Source organism: Corvus kubaryi, unplaced genomic scaffold, assembly GCF_017639235.1.
Source record: "Corvus kubaryi isolate FWS band 111438036 unplaced genomic scaffold, C.kubaryi_AGA036_p1.0 split3-131, whole genome shotgun sequence".
Classification (NCBI taxonomy): Eukaryota; Metazoa; Chordata; class Aves; order Passeriformes; family Corvidae; genus Corvus; species Corvus kubaryi.
In genome coordinates, this window is record NW_024582083.1 from 3769052 (window position 1) to 3794374 (window position 25323).

Here is a 25323-nt window from a genome sequence, read left to right on the forward strand (position 1 = left end):
CATGAGTAGTGTGTGTCCTGAATGGAGTCGGTGGTCTCAAATTGGGTCAGTGGTCTCAAAAAAGATGAAGTAACTCATCTTCCTCATTTTGACCTTTTTTCTTCTCTGAACTTTAACAATCCTAATTACTTTAGTGACCTGTAAGTTTCTTCTTGCATGACTTTTGGATGGGTTCCCACCAAGGGAGGAAATTGGTAATTATCCTTGTTCCCTATACCAATTCATCAATGTTTCTACTCCTCATTCTAAGCACAGCTAAGCAAACATGCAAATGACAGATCATCAGTTATTTGGTAATCAGTTACTAACGTCTTAAAACCCATTTCAGGTCCAGCTCTCCTAACTATCTTAATTAACTCTCACTGGGCCCAAGTTCTTTCTTATTCCAACTAATCTCGACACAGCTAGCCTATAACTAAAATCTTTACGTTTCTTCTAAATCTATGTTTCAAGATCACGTCCTTTTTTTGCTGTTGTTTCTTTCACGGCCAGCTGTGAGTAACCCAAAAGGAGCATTTTTCTACTTCAGGTCATCTTCACACTACACAGGCTCCTCTGACTGTGGCATGTGCTGTTTAGCAAATGGGCTATGCAGGCCACAGTATGCTTGTGTCATTAAAAGGTACTGTCAGTAGTGTGGGAATGTGCAAGGGAAATCAAGCATAAGTAGTAAATTCAGGCCATAAAGAATCCTCTTTTATAGTTTCATCTGTCTCAAACTGTCCCAGAGGTAAGAGTTTACTTAAAAATATTTGTCTCCTTTTAGCAGCCCTTAAGATGTCTTTTGGGGAGAGCTTTTCTTACTGTACCCCTACGGCTTTATAAACATGTTACGATTCCCAGGAAGGCTGAGTAGCTGTTTCTGAAGCTATACAGAAAGTTTTAATAAGGGAGAATTACTTCAGGATTCTGAGTCAAGGAAATAGTGTGCCTGAGAAATAATTACGAAGGGAGTGATAATTATTAAACTACTATGAAATTAAAAATTAATAGCATAATAAATAATGAAATGAATAAGTATTACGAAACAAGAAAATAACTAAGCATGTAGAGTTCAACTGTTAATCCATGCAGAATGGAGGATCTGCTGAAGAATCTTGATACGACTTTAGATAGTAGTAAAATATAGTCTGACCTTGTAAGTCATTGATAATTCTAATAATTGATTTACTGTGAAATATTTTATGGATATAGAGAGGACTGTGGCTTAAAAATGATATGCCTTAATGAAATTCCAATAATCTATTTACTTAAAATAAGAATCTTATACTTGCTGAATAGAGATGATTTAAAGCTTAGCAAAACTGAGCTAAGTTAAGAAAATCTGAATAAACCTTTATGGACCTCTGTGGAATATGTGTCTTGGATCTGGGATGCAGATATTTCATATTCTGATTCCAACACATCTGTCAATATGGATGTAGACCACACAATTCGGATTTTACCAGTGTCTGATAGCCAACAAGCAGTCAGTCTAGCAGCCAAAATATTGCTAGCTATGGAGATTTGCTAACAGAATCCTGGGGCAATTGGACTGTGATGATGTTCCTCTGCTACAACACTTCATTTTTCCTCTTGAAGAACAGCTAGAGACAAAGACTTAGCATGAAATTAGGTACTGAGAGACAGCAGGAAAGGAGAAAAGGAGAGTGAGACTACTTCAGTGGCTAGGATATGCTCAACCTAATGGCTGACTTAGATTTAGATCTCTTAATACAATAGAGAGCTTCTCCCAGAGCTTCTCTGTCCTCTGGAAAGTCATTTCTTAAGCACCTCAATTCCTCTACTCTCCCTATCCCCATAGAGATCCTAAGTTCAAAATGAGTTTGAAGATTGTATTAGACAGAGTATTTACCTCTCAGTGTTATTCTAAACCTCTGCTGTGTTTTACATTTTTAGACTTATAAAAACCAGAATTTGTCATCTTATATGGAAAAGATAACATATTGCAAAAGCCAGCTGACATGCTTTTTTCTATAGAGCTGAAAGTAATGACAGTTCTTTCTTCTCAAGACAAAAATTAGAGGCTCTTCTTCCAAAATGAAGCAATAGGTGGACTCAAGAAACAGATTTTGTATGGACTGATGTAACATGGCTATTGCACCTTATGCCTTTGACTGTTTTCTAATGTTTAATACCTTGGATTCACTGGTTCTTACTAAATGGTTGTCACTGAAATGCTTTGAGTATTCCTATCTACTCTCTGTACAACGACAAATACTTACTCGAAACAAATGTCTGTTGCAGGACAACTCACACTGAGAGTAGTTCATGACATGTAATACATATTGTGAATATGATCTTACTGCAGGCCATCACAGACCTTCCCTTTGCCATACTTTTCCAGCCCTTCTGTAATGCTGGTTCCGGCACTTGTCTCATCCCGAGTTGGGAAACTTCAGTGCACTAGGTAGCAGAAAGCTAGTCCTTTAAATACCTGTGTGTAAAAGCCCCAGACAGATGAAGTTGGATCAGTATTGTCCTGAGACAAAATCATTGATCATGTAATTAATTAAGGCTTTTATTATGGGTCCTGCATACATAAACCCTAATGTTTTATCTAGTACACAGGGTGGGATCACCCTGGCAAAGGTTATTGCCTCAGTGAAGTGTGGCCATTGACTCCAAGTATCTTCAGACAAAATTGGTGAAAAAAAAGAAAGCCCCCCCAAAAAAAGACTTTTTATTTTTAAAGTTATTAATGTTTAAAGGAAATTTTCTGAGGACAATTTTATCTTCTAACTGAAAAAACTGCTTAGGTGAAAATAGACAGTCTCAGGAGGAAATAAACTGTACTGCCATAAGAGGGATCACATAGACCACCAGCACTTTCCTTTTGCCTCTTGTTGCGTGCTTTCTTTTTTCTCTGCATCTGCTAAAATAAGATTGCAATTAACATCTCTTGGCAACAGCATGTTACGTATAACACTGCAATCAGAGTAGCGGATGATTTTCACAGAGAGGATGAAGGAGAATGAAATATATAAACTGAGTTTTCCATAAGGTAATAATGTCCCTTTTACTTTCTCTCCTGTTTGAGTCATTATCAGAATCACCACAAGAAAAGCAGTCTACTTGATTTTACCTTGTTCAGTAAAGACATTTCCTTTTTATTCTTCCAAGGATGTGACACTGTCATCTCTGCTTTACTTATTACTTAAATACCGCTAAATGCCATTTTTTTCCTTTGCCTTCCAGTGATAAAATTTTTTGAACAAAAAATAAAATTCATAAATGATGTGCATGCAAATTTCATTGTTTAAAGAGACTGTACCCATAAAACTGATTACATATATGTAAATTTAGCTGAAATTATTTTCATACCTTTCTAAGAAGGTGTCAAGATAATAAAAAAGCACTTGGTAAGTGCAGTCTCTGGAAAGTTTCCAGTTTGCACTTTAGTATAAATTGCAATTTGAATGTATTTTGCTGATAAAAGCTGCTTGTAAAACTACTCATTTTTCCCTCATCATAAAATAAATGAAACACTGTATCTATACAGCCTGAATAGAAATTATGATTTTCCAGCATCTAGCATATAGAACTAGACAAGTTCTCATGTGTATGGCACTTGTCTATGTATCTAAAGCCAAGATTCACTAAATGACTCTGGGAATGTACTACCATTCAGCTTTTCTTTCAAGTCACAGTCTGTGGATATCAGCAGCATATTGGGGGAAATAAGTGCTGATGCCGTCACCTGTCTTTGACTACATAAATTCCTGGACAGGAAAGAAGTGTCTTTACGTAGCTTTTTTTGAAAAAAATACTGAGGCAGGTGGTAAACTTAACATTGGTGTAAGACTGATAATGACTGCAGTAAAAGACAGTTGAAAATAAATATGGAGAAGAGGAACTATTTCCTTTTCAGCTTGACAGATTTGCACATGCAGTTCCCATGTCCCTCAGAATGGAGAACTGAGCTGCATTGAGCAGGGCCTTTGGAGGCTGGAGAACCCAGCACAACGGCACGGCAAAGAGAAATGCACAGATCCGTGATGAGGATGGAGTAACCCCCTGCACTGATACAGGCTGGGGGTGGACTGGGTAGGCAGCAGCTCTCCCAGGCCAGGGAGCCTGGGAGATATCAAGTTGAACATAAGTCTTGTGATGTGAAAGACTTGTCACGTGCTGTACTGTGTTAGCAGAGGCAGAGAGGGGAGAAGTATAAACTAAAGAGACATCTAGATGTAACATTTCCACTTCCAGGAGAGGTGATGAATTTTTATTCAATGAATCTTTAAGGTAAAATGCTCAAATTTCGATCAGTGCAGGGGTAACAATTCCGGCCTCTCTGCCCTTGAGAAAAATGCCTTGTTGGAGTCAGACAATGCCATTTCGTGCATCTAGGAGCGGTCACATCCTCAGCCTGCCATAGACTCTGTTCTCCAAAGTGTTTATAATTTCTGCTTTTTCAGTGAACGAATGAGCAGCTTCAGAGATTTCACATCCATAGACTACCTCCTGGATAAAATGTACAAGCTTCCTTTTTGGAGAAATGCTCAATGAAAAAACCCGAGGGAGTTAAAAGGTCACATCTTAAAAATCACTTCTATAGTCTCAAAAAGAGTGGTTTAGGTGTTTCTCAACACAAGTAAGGGTTTGTGGCGTTGGCAGAGTAAGGCATCAAAGTTATGTCTCCTTTAATAACTGTCATTATCATGCTGGCAGCAAAATGGCTGAATATAAGGCACTAGGTCAGGTGAAGGTGAGACTTAGAAGGGCCACAATCTACAGGTTGTTAAGCAACTTTTTTGACTATGGGGGAACAAATGGGAAAAATTGTGTTTGGGATGTGCATATTAGGAAGTCAGATGGGGAGTGTGGAGTTTAGGAAACGTGCTGTTCATCAAGATTGCAATTATCAGAAATGGTCGCATACAGTATCTACCAGTTCTGGTGGTGAGTGTAGCAATCATAGCTCCACTGTTTCCAGGACCACTACATCCAATTCTTTGGTCCAAAAGGCATTATTAGACCTAAGAGAGTTCTGAGCAGCATCACTCAAGTGCAGGTGTAAAGCATTATGCATGATGCAGGGATAAAGCCAAGACTCATTTGTGCCTATTAGTCTGCTATTATATATAAATTCATGCTACTGTATATTGGGCTTTTTGCAGCTATGATTGAAATTATCTGTGATTGAAATAAAATTTAGGTGTTGCACAACGGCCCAGGGAAGCCATTAATGTTACATGGGAATGCGACAAAGCAAGACCATCCTTGTAACATAAATGGTTCATATGTGATTTTTCTGGTTGTTATGATTCTACTTCACTTCCCAAATTGGTCACTGCAGATATGCCTGTGCATGCAAAATATGAAAATTATCAGAAATGTTGTTGTGTCACTTCAGAACACAAGATTTGATGAGCCATTTTGCTGTACTGTTGCTGACGCTGTTATGTCTCTATATTTAGACACAGTTTATTTTTTGAGCTCTGGTTACAGTGAACAGTTTTCCATTGGGCATGAAACACTGATGAGACATGTACTGATGAGTTTCTACATACTGTGCTGAAGCTTCATGTTAATTTGCTTCATGGGGAGAATTTTGAGATTTTTTTTCTGTTTTACAAGATATCTCAGAAGAGCTTTCCATCCTGTGTTGTAAATAAATTTAATTTGAAAACTCTTCTTTGGTCACTTACTGCATACCAGCTGCAGTTGCTTAGCATTACTTTAAGAATTCATTTTATCTAATCTGTCATAGGCCAGAGAAATAGACTTCACATCAAGTTTTGAAAACTGCTTTTTTAAAATTTTGGTTCTTGTGGAGTGTCCTAAAGGCATATCTGCCTGCAGTATCTCATAGAAACCAAACCCCTCTAATCTGATTAAATTTGCTTCATAATGAAGATTTGAATAAAAAAAAATAATTTGGAGAAAATACTGTTATCTCGAAGAGGAGAGTATCACAATAAATATAGTCGTTCTTGGGTAAGACCACCTTTTCCTTCTGATTTGCCCTGACAAAGTTCTAGATCTGTACCTGTAATTTTGGTGCTGTAACACAGAGCAGGCCACTCAGCTGCTTCCTCTGGTGAGGACATACCCTTCCACCTGCTGCTCAGCATCAGCATCGTATTTTTTGCTCTCTGTCCACCACAGGTAAGTCCCACAGCTGTGCAATTGCTTTATCTTTTGCTGACATCTTTTAATGTCCCTACCCTCTAACTGCACCCAGGCTTCCAAGGTTTCTGTGTTATCAAATGCCTTGACTTTTTTGTGGACAAATTAAATGGTCCAATTACTTTTTTAGTACAGGCATGAGCTTCATCTTTCCAGGGCTGTGGGTTGCACTCACATCTTAGAGCATGTTTGGCCACAGAAATGCAGTTTGGCCAAAGCAATACAGAATACGACAGGCTGGTGATTAGCCACACTGTCCTCTGGACTTATTACAGTAAAACCCTCCTCTCACCTAAATGCTACAGAATTGCATGGAGACAAGCACACTTGTAGCCACATCTTGAGAACCATGAGGCCTCACATGCAGCTAACAGCATCTGTTTCTCCTGCTTCTCCACTCAGGGCCACAGTGAAAAACCAGTACATGTAAGTTGACCCCTAGTATAGTGTGCCTAGGTGTAACATATTTTCCTGTTTTTCCTTAGATGAATATTAATACCAAGGTAAATAGGCTTGGAATATGGGTTGTGAAGAAAAATGTAGTGCCTTCAAAATATTGAAAAAATGAAGTTTTAGTCAAAATCACAAGGTTTGAACTCTGACAATTGACTCAGACAAATGAGTAAGAGTGTAACTCAGCTTTGGATGGAGTGTTTGGAAATCACTGGAAATCCTGAAATTTTAAACCAGGTTTCTGTTCAGTATCAGATGAAGCATCCCAGTAATGTCTTAATTTCTCAGAGATTTTTGATGCATCATGTTATGTAAATGCACTTTAGAAAAATGAGAAGAATGCCCTATTAGTTCTCATTAGTTAATATCATACACGGGGTATGGAATACAATTACAGACACTCATTAAAATGGCACAAAACCAGGAGAATCTTAAAAAGAAAGGGTAAGTTGCTTGTATATCTCAAAGGAGAAAGTGGAAAATAATGAAAATAAAATTTTCTTATTTGTCATAAGGATTATGGTAGAAAGGAAAAAAAGGAATTTCTACCTTATCATTAAAAAAGAAATGTCAGAGTGAAAAAAATTACTCTGCTATAGGATATTTATCACAAATTTTAGAAGGTTTTTAAGGATTATCCAGATATAAGTATTTGTACAATAGAAGTGCAGGCTAAGTATTTCCAATTTATTTTAGGGAACACTTCAAAATATCTCTATCGATATCTTCCTACGCTAAATGGAAATTATGAGAGAACCTTCCTTTCTCTTAGGGCACCACTGCAGTTGTGATAAAACTCAGTGTTGAAAAGCACTCCTTAATTTTGATTGTAACAGGACACTCCTTACAAACACCACCTTTTTAATTTTCTCTCCCTTACATTTCAGCAGAATCCAAATTAATCACTCTAATCTTAAATTTTAAGACATGCTTAATCATATTTGAGAGCAAAAATTAAAAAATATATGGATTAGAATGGAAGAATTTTAGCTTTTTTTTTCCCTCAAGAGAATATATAAACTATGTATTTTTAGGCTTTGCTTTTCAGGATTATTGTGCTTGTGATTGTTCAGTTATTGATGTTGTTTTTCACAATTAAAAATTAAAATATACTTAATTATATTATTAATGTTAATCCCCTCCTTTTTCAAATAATCCCAGAGATGAGCTAAATATCTCAGTTCAACAAAGGCTTCAATTCAGTATCATAGAACCATAGAATTATAGCATGGTTTGAGTTGTAAGAGACCCTAAAGATCACCTAGTTCCAACCCTCCTGCTGAGGGCAAGGACACCTTTCAGTCAACCAGGTTGTTCAGAGCCCCATCCAACCTGGCCTTGAACACTTCCAGGGATGGGGCATCCACGACTTCTCTGGGCAACCTCTTCCTGTGCCTCACTGCCCTCACAATAAAGAATTTCTTCCTGATATCTACACCGGTGCTCTTTCAGTTTGAATCCATTCCCCCTTGTCCTGTCACTGCATGCTCACATCTAGTTTGCACACCTGGCCATTGGATGCTAAGAATGCTTTCAGCTCGCTCACATTGCCCCCTTGCTGGATGAACTCGGGCAGGGATAACTTGGCTTGGCAACCTTGGGTCCCTTTTTCCTGACTGAGCCAGGCTGTGCTTAGTGCACAGCATACAGACCTTTGGATTTCAGTAGTGCTTCAGATTGCACACTGTAAATGTGGTCACGGCACCTGCTGAGTAAGTAAAACCCCTGACTGAACAGTTTCTGAATTATTTCAACACTATATTTTCTTAAGGTATCTAAAATTGAAGTTTGTTCAGTCTTTAGGCAGTTTTGGTTTGTTTGCCAGTTATTTAAGACTGCATTATCTTGCACAATGCACTTGTATGTTTTAAACCTCTTCTGAATTCAGTGAGAACATTTAAAAAACACCCCAACTGTGACATTTATTATATCAATAAATGTAAATGTCTTTTCAGTTGTAATCACTTTCCTACCTGTATTGTAATGCTTGGTGCAGTAACATAAATCCTTTTCTTCTTTCAACAGAAACTGTGGCAGAGTGAGACCTTCTGCAACTTGAACCGCTCCCTTTTCTTGCCACTCAAAAATGAGATCATTCATTGTGTATCCAACTAAAACAAAGAAAAAACCCAAATAAACTCTAAGTCAGCTGCAAACTTTGAAAAGCAGTAACATATCAAATGACAATATTTTAAGTAACTGTTATAAAAAGGAGGTAATACAGAGGGTCTGCTTGTACCAGTTAATCACAAATTTTTATCTGCCATTATATACCATACTGAATTAGAAGAGAAACAAGGGCTGTCTTATGAAACTCTTTTTAAATCTTAATACTTAGATGGTCTATTAATGGATTCAACAAAACCATCTAAATTACCTAAACATCCAAATCTCTTGGGTGCTTGGGAACATCTTGCCCTCCCCAACCCATGAAGGATAAAATAGGCCTTTACACTCAGGCCTCTTCCTCCTTTCACTTGAGGTGAAATGTGGATTGTCAGAGTTATGTTTATGGATTTATGTCAGTTTGAATGGTTAGGTGCAAATTTTTCAAAGACAGCAATGAATTGAAAATTCTGCGGTTCAAAAAACTGCTTTTCTCTGAAACTTGAACAACACATGGGAAAGCAATTGGTTTTAGTCTTCTCACATTAACTGTCTGTGACATATTAAAAAGCCCTCAGCTTTAATATTCAGACTCTGCACTTATCCATACCTCATGCATGTGTATAAGATTAGATATAACAGAAAAAGACATACTAATCAAGGCCCAGACTTTGCAAAGGACAAGTACTTTTTCCTTCTATTTCCCTCTCTCACATGAATATTTGCATGGGATATCATCAGGGAAAATATCCCAGTTTCTTCTGAATATGTGATCTGTTATCTTTTCCAGGCATTTTATTCTAATTTTCTTTCTGAATAAATTTTATCTGGTTATTACAACTGGAAAAAAAAAAAAAAAAGGCTTCATATTCTCATTCAAATTTGAGCCACATATACTGCAAGGAACCAGAAGCTAAAAGGAGAATTTTTCATCTAATTTACATAGCTTTCAGCTTCTTTGTAATATTTCTGTTCTGCTTTAGGCCAATGCTAATGAGCTGTTGAAAATAACCTGTTGAGAACCGGAAATTCTTTTAACCTTTCAGTAACACATTACTGTTTATAGTATATTGATCAGAACCTTCTAAAAGTCTGCTCAAAATTACTCAAATTTTGAGTTTCAGTGAAAAAAAGTAACCTCTTTGCTGGGTGGGCATAAATCTTACCTCTGTTATATTCAGTGATTTCATTACTCTTTTAATACACCTATAAATGGCATTCAGTGACCTGATCTGCTGACCTGAAAACTGAGATACACTTTATCTTTTCTGATCTACATTGAATGAACCTAGGAGCTAAGAATTAGTGGTTTTGAATGTAAAAATGTTTTTGACACTTCTTCCTTCTAAATTCTTGATGTTTCTTTTTGGGAAAACCTGTATACAAGGTATTCACAGGAACTCAGGCTGACTGTTGGTTTACTTGGTATTTTTTTTAAGGCTGGACGAATATGATAAAAATGAGACCATATCCTTTTAAATGAGTTTGAGATCAGACATTACCCAAGTCACTACAAGCACATATAAAATGTGCAAGGAGACGCTAGTTTTTCTTATTGATTGCATGATATTCCATAAACACAATCTTAAAATTCACTATAAAGTGCCATAAACTGTGAAAAATCAGAGGTATATATCTTATCAAACTTTGCATGAATTCAGACAAAAAGCCGTTGTGTGTAAAGCAGATTGCCATTTGAAGCCAGAAGTGATATTCCCTGAGCAAAACTCGTTGAACTGGCAAGAAACAACTGCTGCGTCAAAATGTATTTCACTAAATCAGATTCATTCATCTCTAATGCATGCTTTTCATTTTGATTATCTACCCTGCCCACTAATTCTTCTATAATGTAATATATTAAAAATAACAGCAGTGTATTCAAAATGTTGGTGCAGTAATTAATTTTTGCCATGTTTACATTTTAAATGTCCAAATATAGCTTTAGCATTCAAAATTGTAACTTCAGTTTTGTAAGTCAAGGTTGTTGTCATAAATTAAAGGTGTCTTAAAATATAGAGAACTTAATGGAGATGTGAGTTTATGTTATACCAAATAAATTTAAAATAGTATAATTTTTCCACTAGTATGTTAAATTAAATCAGCTTGAATTAAATCAAAAGAAAATATGATTTTTCAATTAATTTTATGAAGAGTACCTGCTGATTAGCACCGTGCCTAACACTCAGAATGCTTACTGTACTGTGTGTGTTGTGCATAAGGGGAAAAAGGCATTTCTACAGAAAATACTCTCAAAACAATCAATGGTTACCATACTGGAGTATATGTACTATTACAGTTTAGGTATGTGGTGTTCTACATGCAATGAGCCTAAAATACAGTCCCCTGGCACACTAATTTTGGGACCTCTGCTGATTATTTGTAATAACTGTCCCTGTCCTCTTCTAAAAATACTAAACCTGAAGTCCACTCGAGCTTTTGGTTCGTGGCTACTTGCTACCTGATTAACAAATGTGCATTATCTTTAAAGGAATTACAGAAATCTCATTCAGTAAATTCATAAATGTAACAAAAAGTCTAAATGCCTGTTGCTGCTATTGGTGTGCTTTTGAAGATTAGAAATGCACTGTCTGTATTTTCCAAATGATCTATGAGATAAAAAATCTGAGAAGTTGTGTTCCATTACATGGTTCCCACTGTGGGAATGGAGCAGTAAAGTGTGGTTCTGAGATGTGAAGGCTTTGTTCTGAATGGATGTGTGGTTACCAGTACAAACTTGTGCTATAGGTTAGTTACATTGTTAGACATATTCTGTGACTTTTAAGAACTGAACTGCAATATGTAGTAATAAAGAAAAAGACATTTCTCTTTAGGGCCCATAAGGGGTAAGATAATGGTGTCTTTATTGTGGTGTTAGGTCCATAAATTCTGAACACACAGAAACTAACAGGCAGGAGAATTGGCACACTCTAGGACCCTGAATTTGAGGAATTAGAGAAAACAGTTTGCAGGAATGACATTGAATAAGGAATCCTATTCCTTGCAGTATTTCAAGTCTAGATTCACACCTACAGAAGTCCTACTTTCTTGATGGTACCTGTTTCTGGATTCTCCTCACATTTGTTATGCCACAGAAGCCCATGACAAAAGTTAATGCAGTGATGAGTTTTGCAGTTTAGTTACATATGTTTAAATTAGCAAAAAATATTGAAGATGATACTTTATTATTTTCTATGCAGCTAACATTTCCATCAGGAGAACACTTTATTTTGTTTTCCTATGGAAATAATTCCCGTTGCCCTCTACACAACTCTAATAATATAGAAAGAGATTACCCAAAGCCAAATCAGAGGAGGGCTTTTATCAACTAAACACAACTTTAAATGTGTTATCTCTGCTTGTAGATGGATGGAGCTTATTCTGTAGTAAGCATAAGTGCCTAGCTCTTGAATCCTGACTTCTTCTTGGGATAAGACTTGAGTGTAAGGTGTTTTTTCTCTGTCTTGCTTTCATTGTGTTCTGCTTTCAATGGGAAATGTGGTGCAAATCCCCGAAGTCTGTGTGTCTAGAAGATAAAACTGAATTTACTTCTAAGAACAAGTGCCTTTCAGGGTAAACTTTTGCTACATGATGGTCATTCCTATTTTTTGTAAATTCTCGCTGTTCAGTCTTACTGCGAGCAGCTTACAGAAAGCAGCTCTCTTGCTGCTGCTTTATGAGCAGAACATATATATCTGTTACTTATTTGGATTTGCTGCAACCCAACATGATATTCAGCCTCTCATTAAACCAGAATTTTTTCTTTTTTGACTATGAGGTGGTGTTGGTGACTATTATAAATTGCTACCAGATATTTTTATTACCAGTGGCTGGGAAATAGAGTGTTATGTAGGAAATGCCTAGTGGCTAAATTTTATTGTCAAAAAAAGGACAGTCAGTCACTAGCCTACGTAGTATATGTGGGTGCAGCTCACTGGTGCAAAAAGTGTATCTTTTATTCTACATGAATAGCTAAAAGCAATGGAGGCTATAATCTACCGTGGTCTTCAGGACCAGGCCAACCTAAACTAAATCAAGTGGGTTAGTAAAGACTTCTGCCACTGAAATGCAGCGTGCTAGGGTTTGGGTTTGCAGGGCATGGATGAGTGAAGGTTGCGAAAGTTGAGTTGTCAAACTGTGTTTTATGGGACAAACACCAGCTGCTTCAGCGGCTGAAGAAGAGGGCAGTTAGCAATGTATTTATTTTTGTCTACTGTGCAGTACTTGCTCTTAATTCTATACAGCTATTACTAATTATACAAAATCTAAGTGGTATGATCATAGAGTTATAAAGAAAGGACAGGAAAAACAACCTTGTTATGTTTGAACAGTGGTGCTCAGGAGTTACAGGACTGACCAGGTTACACTAATACTCTCTGTAATTACTCAAAATCTGAGGTCTTGCACATCTAAAATGCAAAAGCAGGTTGTAAATGGTTGGTAGTTTTATGACAAAGACATCATCCCAGGAGGAGAAGGTTTCCAGGAGTATTTCTCAGGAAAACTCAAGAACTGTGTGAATGCATGTCACTGTAGCCTCTGTGCAAACAATCCTCTTAAAGAGACAAGTAATTTTTAGGACCCTGAAGTCATTCCAGGTAATTAGCTAATGAAGCATATACTGGCAGACTGAGAACTCTGCCTGAGACGAACATAATGAACTGGCATACTAAGTAGAATTTAGAATTAGCTAGAAGGGAAGAGGTCCTGAAACAATTGGGAAACTTGGACCTGGCCTGCAGAAATTTTACTTTAGAAAATTATGTGCAACAGAGTTGGTGATAAGTGTGAAAAAATGAAAGTAAAAGTCTGTCACACTTACAGAGGGGGAAGGTGGAAGAGATAAGGCGTTGATGAAAAGTGGTTCTCAGGACTTGTGCCTGGAATACTTGATGGAGGGTTTTGAATATCTGGACATCAAACAAAATGAAATTGTAGTGATATTTTATTTAGTTGATCTAATCTATACAAAACTCTGGCAGATGGTGGACAACACAGTTATAGTAATTTTAGCCTTTAGACAGCACTGAAAATTGTTTAGCTAGAGTGAAAATTTTCAGCATTTTCAAAAATAATTTGATCCTGCTGAAACATTTCTAAGTAGCTAGGGCATCTACAGTGTCTTGAAAGAAAAACCAAACTTTTCCCTTAGTCTGACTCATCTTTCCCAGAAAAAAAAATCTTTTAAAAAATGGTGTTGCTAAGTTGTTATCAACACTCATATGAGGTCTCTGAAAGAAAGAATTAGATTGTATCTTAGTATTTTTTTTTTAACACTACCACTAACACTAAATATCACCTTTTCATTCATCCAGTTTTGAAAGTATAGGACTAAAGCCTGTCTTAAAGAAATAGAGTTCCATTCGACCCATATCAGTCTCCATTACTCTATAGAACTTCTTGGAGCCAAGCTATTTATATCAGTTGCATGCTAAGAGAAGGAATATTTCATTTTAGCTAATTCTATATCAGTGGTAGGCATTAAAAGCCCATTATATCATAGACAAGACAGTGAACATCCAACAATTTTGTTTTGAAGAATTATGGAAGTGTCTAACATCTCTTCTCCTGCTTCTCCAAGGACTACACCATTACAGAAAAAACAAAGTTTGTTACTCAAGGCAAGCAGCTCCCCTGTACCTTTAGAGACTACACCTTGGAACCACCACTGTCTTGGCAATTCCAGCATAAGTCCTTTATCACATCTGCTGACACAGTTTTATTTGCTTTGCCCATCCACCTTTAGCATACCTTTCCAAGCCATGAGCAAATTTGTGATCCAGCTGAACATCGATATATCCTGTAAATTTTCTACTCATTCTGTTTTATTACAGGAAGGCTGTTCTTCCCTTGTGTCATTTTAAAATACCTACAGGTATACTAAAACTCAACTCTTTTCCTCATGTTCAATAAACAGACACATGTACAGCATGAAACAACTGAGCAGAGTATCTGGCTTTTTTGTAAAAGAGTTTAGTTCAACTACACAATTTATATTTTAGTTTTTAATCCCAGTGATTTATCTAAATTCCATTCTCATTTCTTTAATTTTTAGTAAGGTACAGGTCCAAAAGGAACATTGGATTTAGTCATCAAACCCTTCAGTTCTTTAGGTATCCATTTGAAGCAAGGAGTACAGTCCTGTTGACTAGGGTTATTCCACTATTCTTCTGTTAGGCATCCCATCAGTTTGCCTCCAGGACAGGCTGCCTGCACATTACTGTTCCTAAGAACATGACAGACATTTGAATCATGCCCTAAATTCCCAGCAATATAGCAGAGGGAAGACATGACAGAGCTAACGAATCTGGTTTTGGCTTGAGGTTAGAACAAATTCTTCTGCATTATGCACTAAATATATTAGCTTCAAAAATGAGCTGTGATTCATTTCAAGGCTAAATTTATGCCAGAGCTCCAAGAAAGCAGGATTTTATTCAATGTACTTCTGAGCTGCCTTGTGAAGTGTCTACCCCTTGCACTGTCCTCTAATTGTTCTGATGGAATCTCCCTAGGGAGTTATAAGTTTGTTCTTCTTAGCCCGAATTTTGGAAAAGAATAACATTTCAGGTCAGCACACTAGCACATCTCTCAAACCTACTTTTATACTAGTTTCTGTATGTCAGCAGCAGTTGTACAGTTACTACTGCCCTTTCATTCTGCATTGGTCAGGAGCTGAAGACTACAAGTATCTTGGTGTTTGTAGCTGTGTGTCATGTCTCACTTCAGATAGACACAATAGGTTGAGTCACCCATCTGCAGAATAAAACCACACATGAGCAGTTGATAATTTTTGTGCCACTGAAATGGAAAGGAGAGAAGCAGTACGGTTTCAATGCCTTCTGGCACAGACAGGCATTGGCCTAGTGTGTCCATAATTTCTGTCATTCAGGTAGAGACCTGAGGACTCCCTGGCAGATAAGAAATACACTCCAGTTATTTTATCTTTCTTATGGTGTCTTTGTGCTGTTTTGTCAAAGGAAAAATGTGCACATACTTTTTCTGTAATGCATTAGCTTGTACTGCTGCAGCTTGCATACCCATCTTTCCACTTGTACAGTCTCCAAATTAGAGACTGGGGGGAAAAAAATTGTGCAACTAAGCATCACTTAGTACAGAGGGAATTTTCTTTAACAATCCAGAAGACAGCAGCCTGATTGCTTAGAAAAACTAAAAAGCCTCCATAAATCAAAAGGGGGGAAAAAAGGGCCATGGTTTAATTTAATAATAAGCATCAAATTAAAATTATGAGGTAAGAAAATGTTTTATACCTTACCTATATTGCTTTTCATAGTATATTTTTTTCTTTGGTAACTGAGTTATTCTTTTCAGTATTCTTTGGAAATTCAGGAGTATTAAATGTCACATAAATTTATAATTGTAATTTATGAATAAAGGAATGCTGTGAAGTAAAAGTGAAACTTAAAAAAGGAAGACAACAAGCTCTAGCACACAAAAGAAATAAATTTCTTTCCTGGGAGACAGGCCACAGAAATAAATATGTATCTAGCTGACATTTCTTTGTATCTTAGTCAAGCAGAATAAAACTAAAATTATCCCACATGGCTATAGGCTGCCCTGGTGTAAGGCATAGAAATGTAGAAGGGATTATTTCATATGTGCATTTTCATTTGTTCCCTTTCTAAGATAAAAAAACCAGCTCATTCTAGTTGCTGAGAAATGATTTGTTAAAATAAATCCTTTAAAAATAGAAGACATTTCCACTTAAATATTTTTCAGACACTTCATGATATAAGTGAAGTACTTTTACCAGGGGCAAATTCAGCTGCTTTTTGACCTTGGAAAAAACATTACATGAGCCAGCTAAAAATAAAGATATCATTTGGGAAGAAAATCTATACACAAATTTTTCTCTTAGACTTTTCTATGATGGAGCAACAGTATCAATATTGAAGGAAAGCATCTAGTACTAAAAGAGATTACTCTTTAAAGGAGAGACAAAACCTATGATCTGTCTCTTATAATTGTCAGTCTTTGCAACCCAGTGGTAAAATGAGTAAAAGAAAGATGAGTGATTTATTCTAATTTGCTTAGTGACACATGCAGGAGCAAGGCTCGCAAGATCAGACACAGTTTACAGAAACGATGAGATAAATGGGCCTTGTAAATTCATAATGTACAATGTCCTACACAACTTGGCACTCAGTGGAAAAAACAGCAATGATCACCACTTCAAAAAGAAAATCTGGAAGCATGGTTACTGCTGTTTTGCTCCTGCAAACACTTTGGTTTTTATAATATAGCCTGGTGGTCAGATAGTTTACTCAGGACATGAGAGGACTGTGTTCTCAGTTTTGAATCCAAATGTCTTCCACTTGCCCAGACAAGGCATTAATCACTAGGGTTAGTGCTTTGATCCCTCTGTTTACGTTGTCTCACTGTGCACCAAAAAATGCAAGGCAGACAGCCAGAGCAGAGTATGACACTGTGGCCTAGAAATTAAAGATGCTTGGATGCATTCAGGTTCTCAGGGTTATGTCAGTTCTTACCTCGGGAGATTTGATGTGAAGCCTGGGAAAATGACAAATGCACCCATCCTCCTTTTTTCTTCTAAAATTTAAATAGAAGTGGATGTCTTTTCTTAGCCAGAGAGTCTGGAATTTGAATGTTTCTGCTCATCCTTTCCTAAGTTTTGGAAACTGGTCAGAGTTTACTCTCATATAAACTATTCTTCCCAGCATGCAGATATTTTTTGTAACACTTCTAAGTTGTCTATTTCCTTTCCTGCCCTTCCTGTACAGAGAAACTGGCTATGGACAGGTGAATTCCTGCTCTCAAAGGTCTAAGATCTTGGAACTTAGGTCACTGGAAATATCTGCTTTGGATCTGTCCCAAAATAATTTCAGGGAACTGCTGCCTTGTTCTTGCAAACCTAACTGGTTGTTCTGCTATCAGACATGTAAACATAGCCAGAGCTCCCACATGCTACAAAACTTTCTGCCTTAGTCTCTGTTTTTTGATGTCTGAAGTTACAGGTGAAATAGAATTAGACAAGGCAATATGGGAAAATCTTTATTACTTATAACTTCCCTAGGAAATCAAATTTGATCTTTCTCTGTGAATAAAGAATTTGAAGCACTCATCTGTATTTTCTTCAGCTCCTCTTTGTGAGAGCTGCCTCTCTTTACCATGCGAATGCGCAGCTGGGAATTTACTCCCACTGAACTCAATGATTAAAAACAAGACTTCAGTGAAAAATGTTCTGCTGAAAAATACAGTAGAACATCTACAGTACTATTCAACTAATAAATGTTGGTTCCCTGTGGTGTAGTTTGTGGGAATTGTGGGCTCCTGCAAGGCTTCTATAAAACAAACCAGATGCCTGTCTGTTCAAGAATGCTCAGCTGTTGTCTGACCTGTCCTCACAACAGCTGAAAGAGAGGAAAAATGCAGCTGAGTTTTATGAAGCTGTTAAAGCCAAACTTTCATAACTTTTTAAAACATTTTTTTAATTACACCTTTTGCTTGCTCAGTCAAACTTCCTCTCTGTTCAGTGATACTTCCTCTCTGAAGCAAAATTATATTTCGTGAGTATACCTGCCATCTGCATGTGCTCTGATGCAACTGCCTCATGTTACTCTTTTGTTTAGTCACATTGGTGACATAGGTTATCAGTAGCACTGTCTGCTCAGGTTGGCTGTGGAGTTTCGCTTCAGTCCTGGATATATAATATTATCCTAAATTCCTTGACATTTGCAGCAAATAACGATCTCTCCATTTTAGTCAAGAAAATTTCTGCTGTCAGATTCAGCTCTTGTCCTCCTATTGAAAGGCTGCTTCATGATGCTACCATCTGTCCATCGTAATAAAAGATAGATCTGGCTTTCATACTCACCCTGCAATATTTTATAAAAGCATACTATACAACTAGCAGTTCCGACATACTGACTGATAGATAATTACCTTGCCCTTCCCTTAGATGCTGCTTTCTTCCAGTAAAAGAAAAAAAAACACAAAATACTTCAATAAAATTATGTGTGTTGTGTTTCTTATCTATTATATATTTCAAATTATCCAGTATGTTCATTCTATATGCACAATTCTTTTATTTTTGAAATATTTTACTTATTGGCCTTAAAACTGTAAATCTAGATCTTTTAGATGGATACTTCTTAATTTGTCTTGCCCCTGTCATTAATTTTCACAAACTTCAGATTGCTGGAAGTTTTCAAAGAATGTTTTACTTTATTTTATTTTATTTTTGTTCTTTGCATCATTAGGAAGATTTTTCTGCTAGAGCTCTCTTTGAAATTCGTCTCATTTTAATGGAAACAGTAATTCCCAAATAATTCATATCACAAGGAAAATGAGAATGTAATGCATCAGACAGAATAGTTGATTTCTCCTTTTGTGAGCATGTTTATGCCTTGAAATGGCATAGCTGCTTTACATTTTCCATCCTCTTTTAAGTAGCAAGATATCAAGGCAGATGACAAATAAAATATATGATAGGTTAAAATACACTAATTTTATTTCAGATAAAATCCCATAAATCACTTCTTTAAGTTATTCTTATGTTTCCTTTATGCTCTCCCACATTATTCACCTCCTGTACGTATGAACACAGGAAAGACTTATGGTGAAACCCTATATGCAGAAATTTTGTATAAATTGTCACTGGGTACTTAAGTTTAATGGTAGCTTTGGATTTACACAAAACTCTTGATTTTCAGTGCAAATAGGGATGAAAGAACCTCTTCCTCTTAAAATCATGTATATTTCACAGATTCTTTTGATAAAATAGAAGATTCATTCTGAAAATTTGGTCTTGTACCACTACAAGGGGTTTTCCTACCTCCTGTATAGCCGTTGTAATCCCTGCAAAAGTATGTATAGGATAATACATTACGCAAACTTACAGCTTTCCAGCTGCATTATACATGTTTGCACATCCATTGGAAAATTTTTGAGATCCATCGGACAGGAAAGTATTAAAGTCAATCTGAAAGAACACAAAAAACTCATTAAAAATATACCAAAAAAAAAATGCCATAGAACTGTGCAGGAAGAATGCAGGAATACAATGGAAGCAATTAAAAATAGAATACATGTTTCAATAGAAAGCTCTCAAAAAGGGTCTATATTAGCTGAACCCATCTAACTCAGACTAGTCTGATAACATGGAAAAAAATTTTTACAAGCTTTCAGAAAAACAAGTTTTTCAGTAGGGTTGCCTAACTTTATGAGAAGTCTAAAGGAATGCAGTAACAGTGTGCCTTTTTTGTGCTGCAGCAGAATTATTGTACTGTTCCAGTATTTCAAATCCTTGGCATAAAACCTACCCAAATTTGCAAGAATTTCATAACATATGTCAGCTGGAAATCATGGTGGCAAACTAGCTTTATGTGTTATTGTCCTAAAATAAAGTGCTTAAAATGTCAACACAAAGGTTTAAAGAAACATTTTATGATATTGATAGTAGACTGAAATATGCCTGTAATTTTGAACTGTTGCTGTGTATCAGTGTTAGTCTTAATACTTTCTCAGAAATTCGTTGCAAATTATAGGCATATAGGCATATATTTTAAATCAATACAATAATTTATCTTTAGAGAGATACTTCTCAGAGGAATCAGAAAGAAGAATTTATAAGAGGTAAAGGCACATGTTCTTGTGCCTTTATCTCTGGTCATTTCTAGGTGTCCATTCATCATTCAGGGCCATGAATCTACCTTCATTAATCGGTTCAGTTGACAGAATGTCCTACAAAAACTTTAGGAGCTTCAGTTCAATTCCTTACAAATAAGGCTTTTCTAGCGTAGCAGTGCTCTAATCCCCCTCTCTTGAACCCATTCTCCTGTTTTTGGCAATGAGGCTAAAGGGAAGTGGGCAGTAGGTGGCAAGTATAGCTGTATATTTCTTTTACCTATCTTTATTTGCTGACCAAACCTCCTTGATTCACTGCTGCTATAATTTCTGTTTAACCAGCCAGTGACAGAGCTGCATAGGAGGAGTCTGAGAAGCGAAGTCAGACCCAGACCCTATTTCCACTCTATTAAAAATAATTCCAAATGCAAATTCTGGCTAGTAGGCTGGTAACACAGCAACTCATTTCAGAGACACCTGGGCTTTACTTTGTGCTTCAGTAAATATTTTAGTATTTTATATTAGATATTCATTGAGTCAGGAACTGTAACCTCCCATTATTTTCTTGTCTGAATTGTTCCAATACAATTAGGGGATGAGGAGACTTTCGGGTATGAAAGAAAGAAGCAAATTTAGAAACTTCTTTTTTTTTTCCTTTTAGTATCAGCACACTAGCAATTAGCATACCTCCCCTTATCAAAAGGTTAACTCACTCAAATGCACATAACAAGTAAACTAGATGCCAATGATATGATTTTAAATCTGTTTCAGAAACTGCAATAGTTCTTAATTAAATCGTGGCAACATAAACTGTCTGGCTTCATGAGAAACAAAGGAGCTATCTGGTATCTGCTTTCAGCACAGTCCATATTTGCTTTTATAATTTGATATGATAATATTTCTCACATTTGGGGTTTTTCACCCATTTCATGTGGCCACGAACTTGGTCTGAATTGTATTGAAGTTGCAATCCAAACATGTTTCAGCTGAGTGGTGGGGTCTATGTACTCTGTGCTGTATTTATTTGGAAGGAATAGGGCGAGGCTGGGAATTGATTAGAGTGGAACAACTGCCAGTGCCTCTTGGGGTGATTCAGACAGTCTGCAGATTATTGATTTAGATCTACTTTCTACTTGAATCCAGAGAAGGAATCATTTTAACCTGCTTTGAATCTGTTTCTAGCAACAGAATACATGTTGTGACACTGAAGATTGATTCTGTTCCCAGAGTGGCAGACTAACCTCCTTTTGGATATGAAATACTCCCAAGAATTTCAACCCAGCCCTTTCTCCTTGTGTAAGCTTGAAAAAGTGCTGCCTAATCATACTGGAAAGTGGGAGGGAGGAAGAAGACTCTCTTGCCACTGACAAATCCATGCATGTCATAAAGATTTCTTTTTCTCCAGTATACTAACTGTTTACAGATTCTTGATGTCTCTTCAAAGAGTCTAATAACACATTAATTTGGTGTCATAAAAGCATGCAAAGCAAAACACTGAGTGGACAATAGTATATTTGTTTTGAAAAGACTACTATTTTGCACAAGTGAGTCACTGCTTCAATACTGAATCTATACCATGTCTAGTGGGGCATTAGCATACTTATATCCAATGTGTTTCTCATTAGATTGGGTTTTTGAAGACAGTAGTAAAATGCCTACTGATGTCTGTATCAAAAGGAAAGTGGTGGGAAGAGAAGTGGGATAATTAGATTCTGTCAATACTTATGATTGCTGCTTTCAGCTTCTTAAAACCTTTTCATAAATTTACTTTCCAGTTTTCTCTCCATCTCCAGCAGCAAATGACTAATCTTTAAATGTCATACATCCTCAAACAGGCCATGTTTTCATGTTGAAGTGCAACTGCAACTTCCAAAATGGGGGAAAAGAAATAACATTTGATCGTCATGAAATTGGAGGGTACAGACTGTGAAACTCATACATGAGGCTAACTCACATTACAATACTACAGGATTGTTTGTTCTGTGCAGTGTCTTAGTCCCTCTAGGCTTAGTACCTGTACTCTAAAATAGGAAAGGTACTTTTCTTAATACTTTTACTATGTGAATGCCTAATGAGGGATCATTTTCCATTTTAGTATTAACAATGAACAGTAACGATGACAAAATTCTGCATTCAAAACTCACACATAATAGTTCTGCATGATTGGAAACTGAATATATGTTTTAGCAATTCCTAGTTATACTTTCGAACTTCTTCTGAAAAAGATCATTAGAGACTCACCTGATGGAATAAAGTACATTTCCATTTTTGAAAATCCGCAACAACTTATTATCTGTTGTAACTTCATGAAAGTTGGCACCTTTTTCATTAGCAAAGAACAAATCAGGTTTCCAAATTGAATCCAGCATGGATGGATCTAAATCTAAAGAGTCATCTGGATATTCACTGTATGCGAGGCGTGGATCATTCCAATTCTGACGGAGAAAGATGTTCACTCGATAATCCTGAATAAAAGAGAAAACAAGCAAAGCTTTATCAAGCATAGGGATTTAGCTTTTATTTCATTTCTTAGCCATGTAATCCCCTGCCCAGCTGTGGATGACAAAAGAATTACTTAGCTGAATGCCAGAATGATACCTATTTGTATTAGTGGGGACACAATGGATAAGAACAAAGATGCATTTCAAGGCAATTGAAAAAATCCTAAAGTAAGGAAATACAACCTCCATGTACATTTCATGTAATTCCTTATAACTCTACCCCTATCACAAATTTGTCTTGAAATTGAAATGAGAAGCATAAAAAGAGTTTTATGGTGTTACCTCTTTCTGCCTGACCCCTGGCAGTGGTATTCCCACCTCCCTCTTTCTGTCAGGGAGAATCTGTCCCACTTTAAGGGAAGTTATTTTTTTTTCTCTTTCTAATCTTTACATATTTTAGACCCACCACATAGGGTTTCTGTGCCTCAATTCCCTATTGAACATTGTGTGAGCAGTAACTTGTCATACAGCAGTCTGAGGAGGGCACGTTCCTCCTCTCTTCAAATAGGGTAGACACCATATAAGTCTTTATGATAAATTAGTTACAAGTGGGGTCACATTAATTTCTACTGAAAGCCCTGTCTTAATCAAGAGTGCTTTTATAGAAAAGATGAGTGAGTGCTTCAAACTAATAGAAGTCATTTTGGAGCTGCACATACATTCTGTCAGAGATATATTTATGGCTCCACACTTTCTTGCAACTTTACCACTCTGAAAATATTTGGTTTTAAATAAAGGTGAATATTAGCTTCTCATTATATTGCATTTAGAACTGAGACTGACCATAAGGGCATAGGAACTATAGTTTTATTGGTTCTAATAAGACTTTCCTCATTATTTGAACTGCATTCATGAAAAAGATAAAAATAAAATAGAGAGAAAGGTTAGCTGCAGGGGGAAAACGGGAACTGGTTGCCAGACCTTACATGACACTTCTGAATGTAACAAAAGTAAAAAACATCACTTATTTATGGTTAAAAAAGATGATGAAAATTAATTTTAACAAGAAAACTTTTTGTGTCAGAATGGGAAATGAAGTGCGCAGGGATGAGCAATACCGTTTAGCCAAAACCTATGGATACTAGCTATAGGTTAGACTAACTAGTTAAAACCCCATTGGTGTAGAAATTGTGGGTACTGTTAAAAATTCAGCATTTTATCAATATTGCTCTTAGGAAACTTGGAACATGAAACCATGTAGTTGGAATAATCATGCCAACAGACATAATAAAGGACAACAGGAACCTTGATATGCAACACTTACTCATGAGAAACAGTCTTCCATATCTTCAGCATCCTGCTGTTTTGGTCAATTTAATTACTCAGCTTGAATAAGGGTAGCCAAATATGCTAAAAACACGCTTATCAAGTATTACAAATCAAAAATATTGCAAATCATATAGAGAAAGTCCCAGTAAAGAGTTTTATGTTAATATAAACTTAAAAATTTTTAAGACAAATAAAGTAAGTGGAAAACTACACCTGAAGAATGAAACCAATTCAGTTTACTCTTTCCAGCAGACAGGAAAAAGGCTCTCTGACCAAATGGAAGCATGCAGCATTAAATGCATAGGATTTGTTAATCAACTGCTTTATTTAAAGAAATCAACTGTTAATTAATTTCTTAAACACACACATACAAGCATACCCCAAACCCTTTCAGAAAAGGGTTGAAAGACATTTTCTTTTTATTATGGGTAGTGACAGCCTCAGAAGCCATGAAAATTTTTTAGGAGAACCTGTTGGTATTTTTTATAATTAGCACCTTTATGTGATGAAACCAGAGCCAGGGATTTGTACTTTACTGATGTAGAAACAAGCCTGTATTTCTTTGTGTGCTTCTAAAGTAAGATAAAATTTTTAGACAAGCCTGTGCCTCAGTGCTCACAGAACTATATTTTTAGTGTCTTCTAGTAAGAGGGAATAATAACTCCTGAAATACCCTTATTTCATTGCATGACATCCCAAATACCATGTAGTACCTGTTTCCATTCCAGATTGCTGTATAAAATCAAAAGGACAGGAAGAAGAAGGATGTGGGAACAGAGATGGCTCCACTGCCTTACCCAGCATAGGCAATTCTTGCAATGAAGGAAACATTAGCTCTGAACCTGGGGCACTGGGGTGGGAGCACTGCAGCTCTCAGGACTTTGCACTTCAGCCCAACCCAAGCTTTCTATTTTAAATTATATAACCTGAGGGATGTCTACTTACTTTACTTTTCTCAGTAGAAAATGAAGAGTTTTTGGATGGGATTAATTGTAGAGTAAAGGTCTCCTCACATGTGTGAGACAGAATGGGTGAAAAATGCGTAGCAGGAAGACAAAATGGAAAAGGAAAATGGAGGATGACAAATGATGGAATCCTTTCAAGATTGTATTAAGTTATTCTGTATGTCAGAATGAGTAAAGTTTATTGGTTTAAATTTTTTCCAGCTTTTAAGATGAAAAAAGTCCTGGTTAAACTTCTCACTGTAGCAACTGGAGCTATTTTTCATTGTTCTCTCCCTTGAAAAGTCTGACTTAAATTG

The 25323-nt window shown here is 36.5% G+C and overlaps 1 protein-coding gene across 4 annotated transcripts in view; it reads right to left on the reverse strand.

The window, feature by feature from the left end:
• GLRA3 (glycine receptor alpha 3) overlaps positions 1-25323 on the reverse strand; it is a 91002-nt gene that overhangs the window by 19568 nt on the left and 46111 nt on the right. For all 4 annotated transcript variants that reach the window (XM_042014908.1, XM_042014907.1, XM_042014909.1 and 1 more), the window contains 3 exons: positions 22534-22757; positions 19566-19648; positions 8559-8696 (listed from right to left, as the gene is read on the reverse strand). In XM_042014908.1, coding sequence (XP_041870842.1) covers positions 8559-8696; positions 19566-19648; positions 22534-22757 — 445 coding nt within the window. The remainder of the gene's footprint in view (positions 1-8558; positions 8697-19565; positions 19649-22533; positions 22758-25323) is intronic.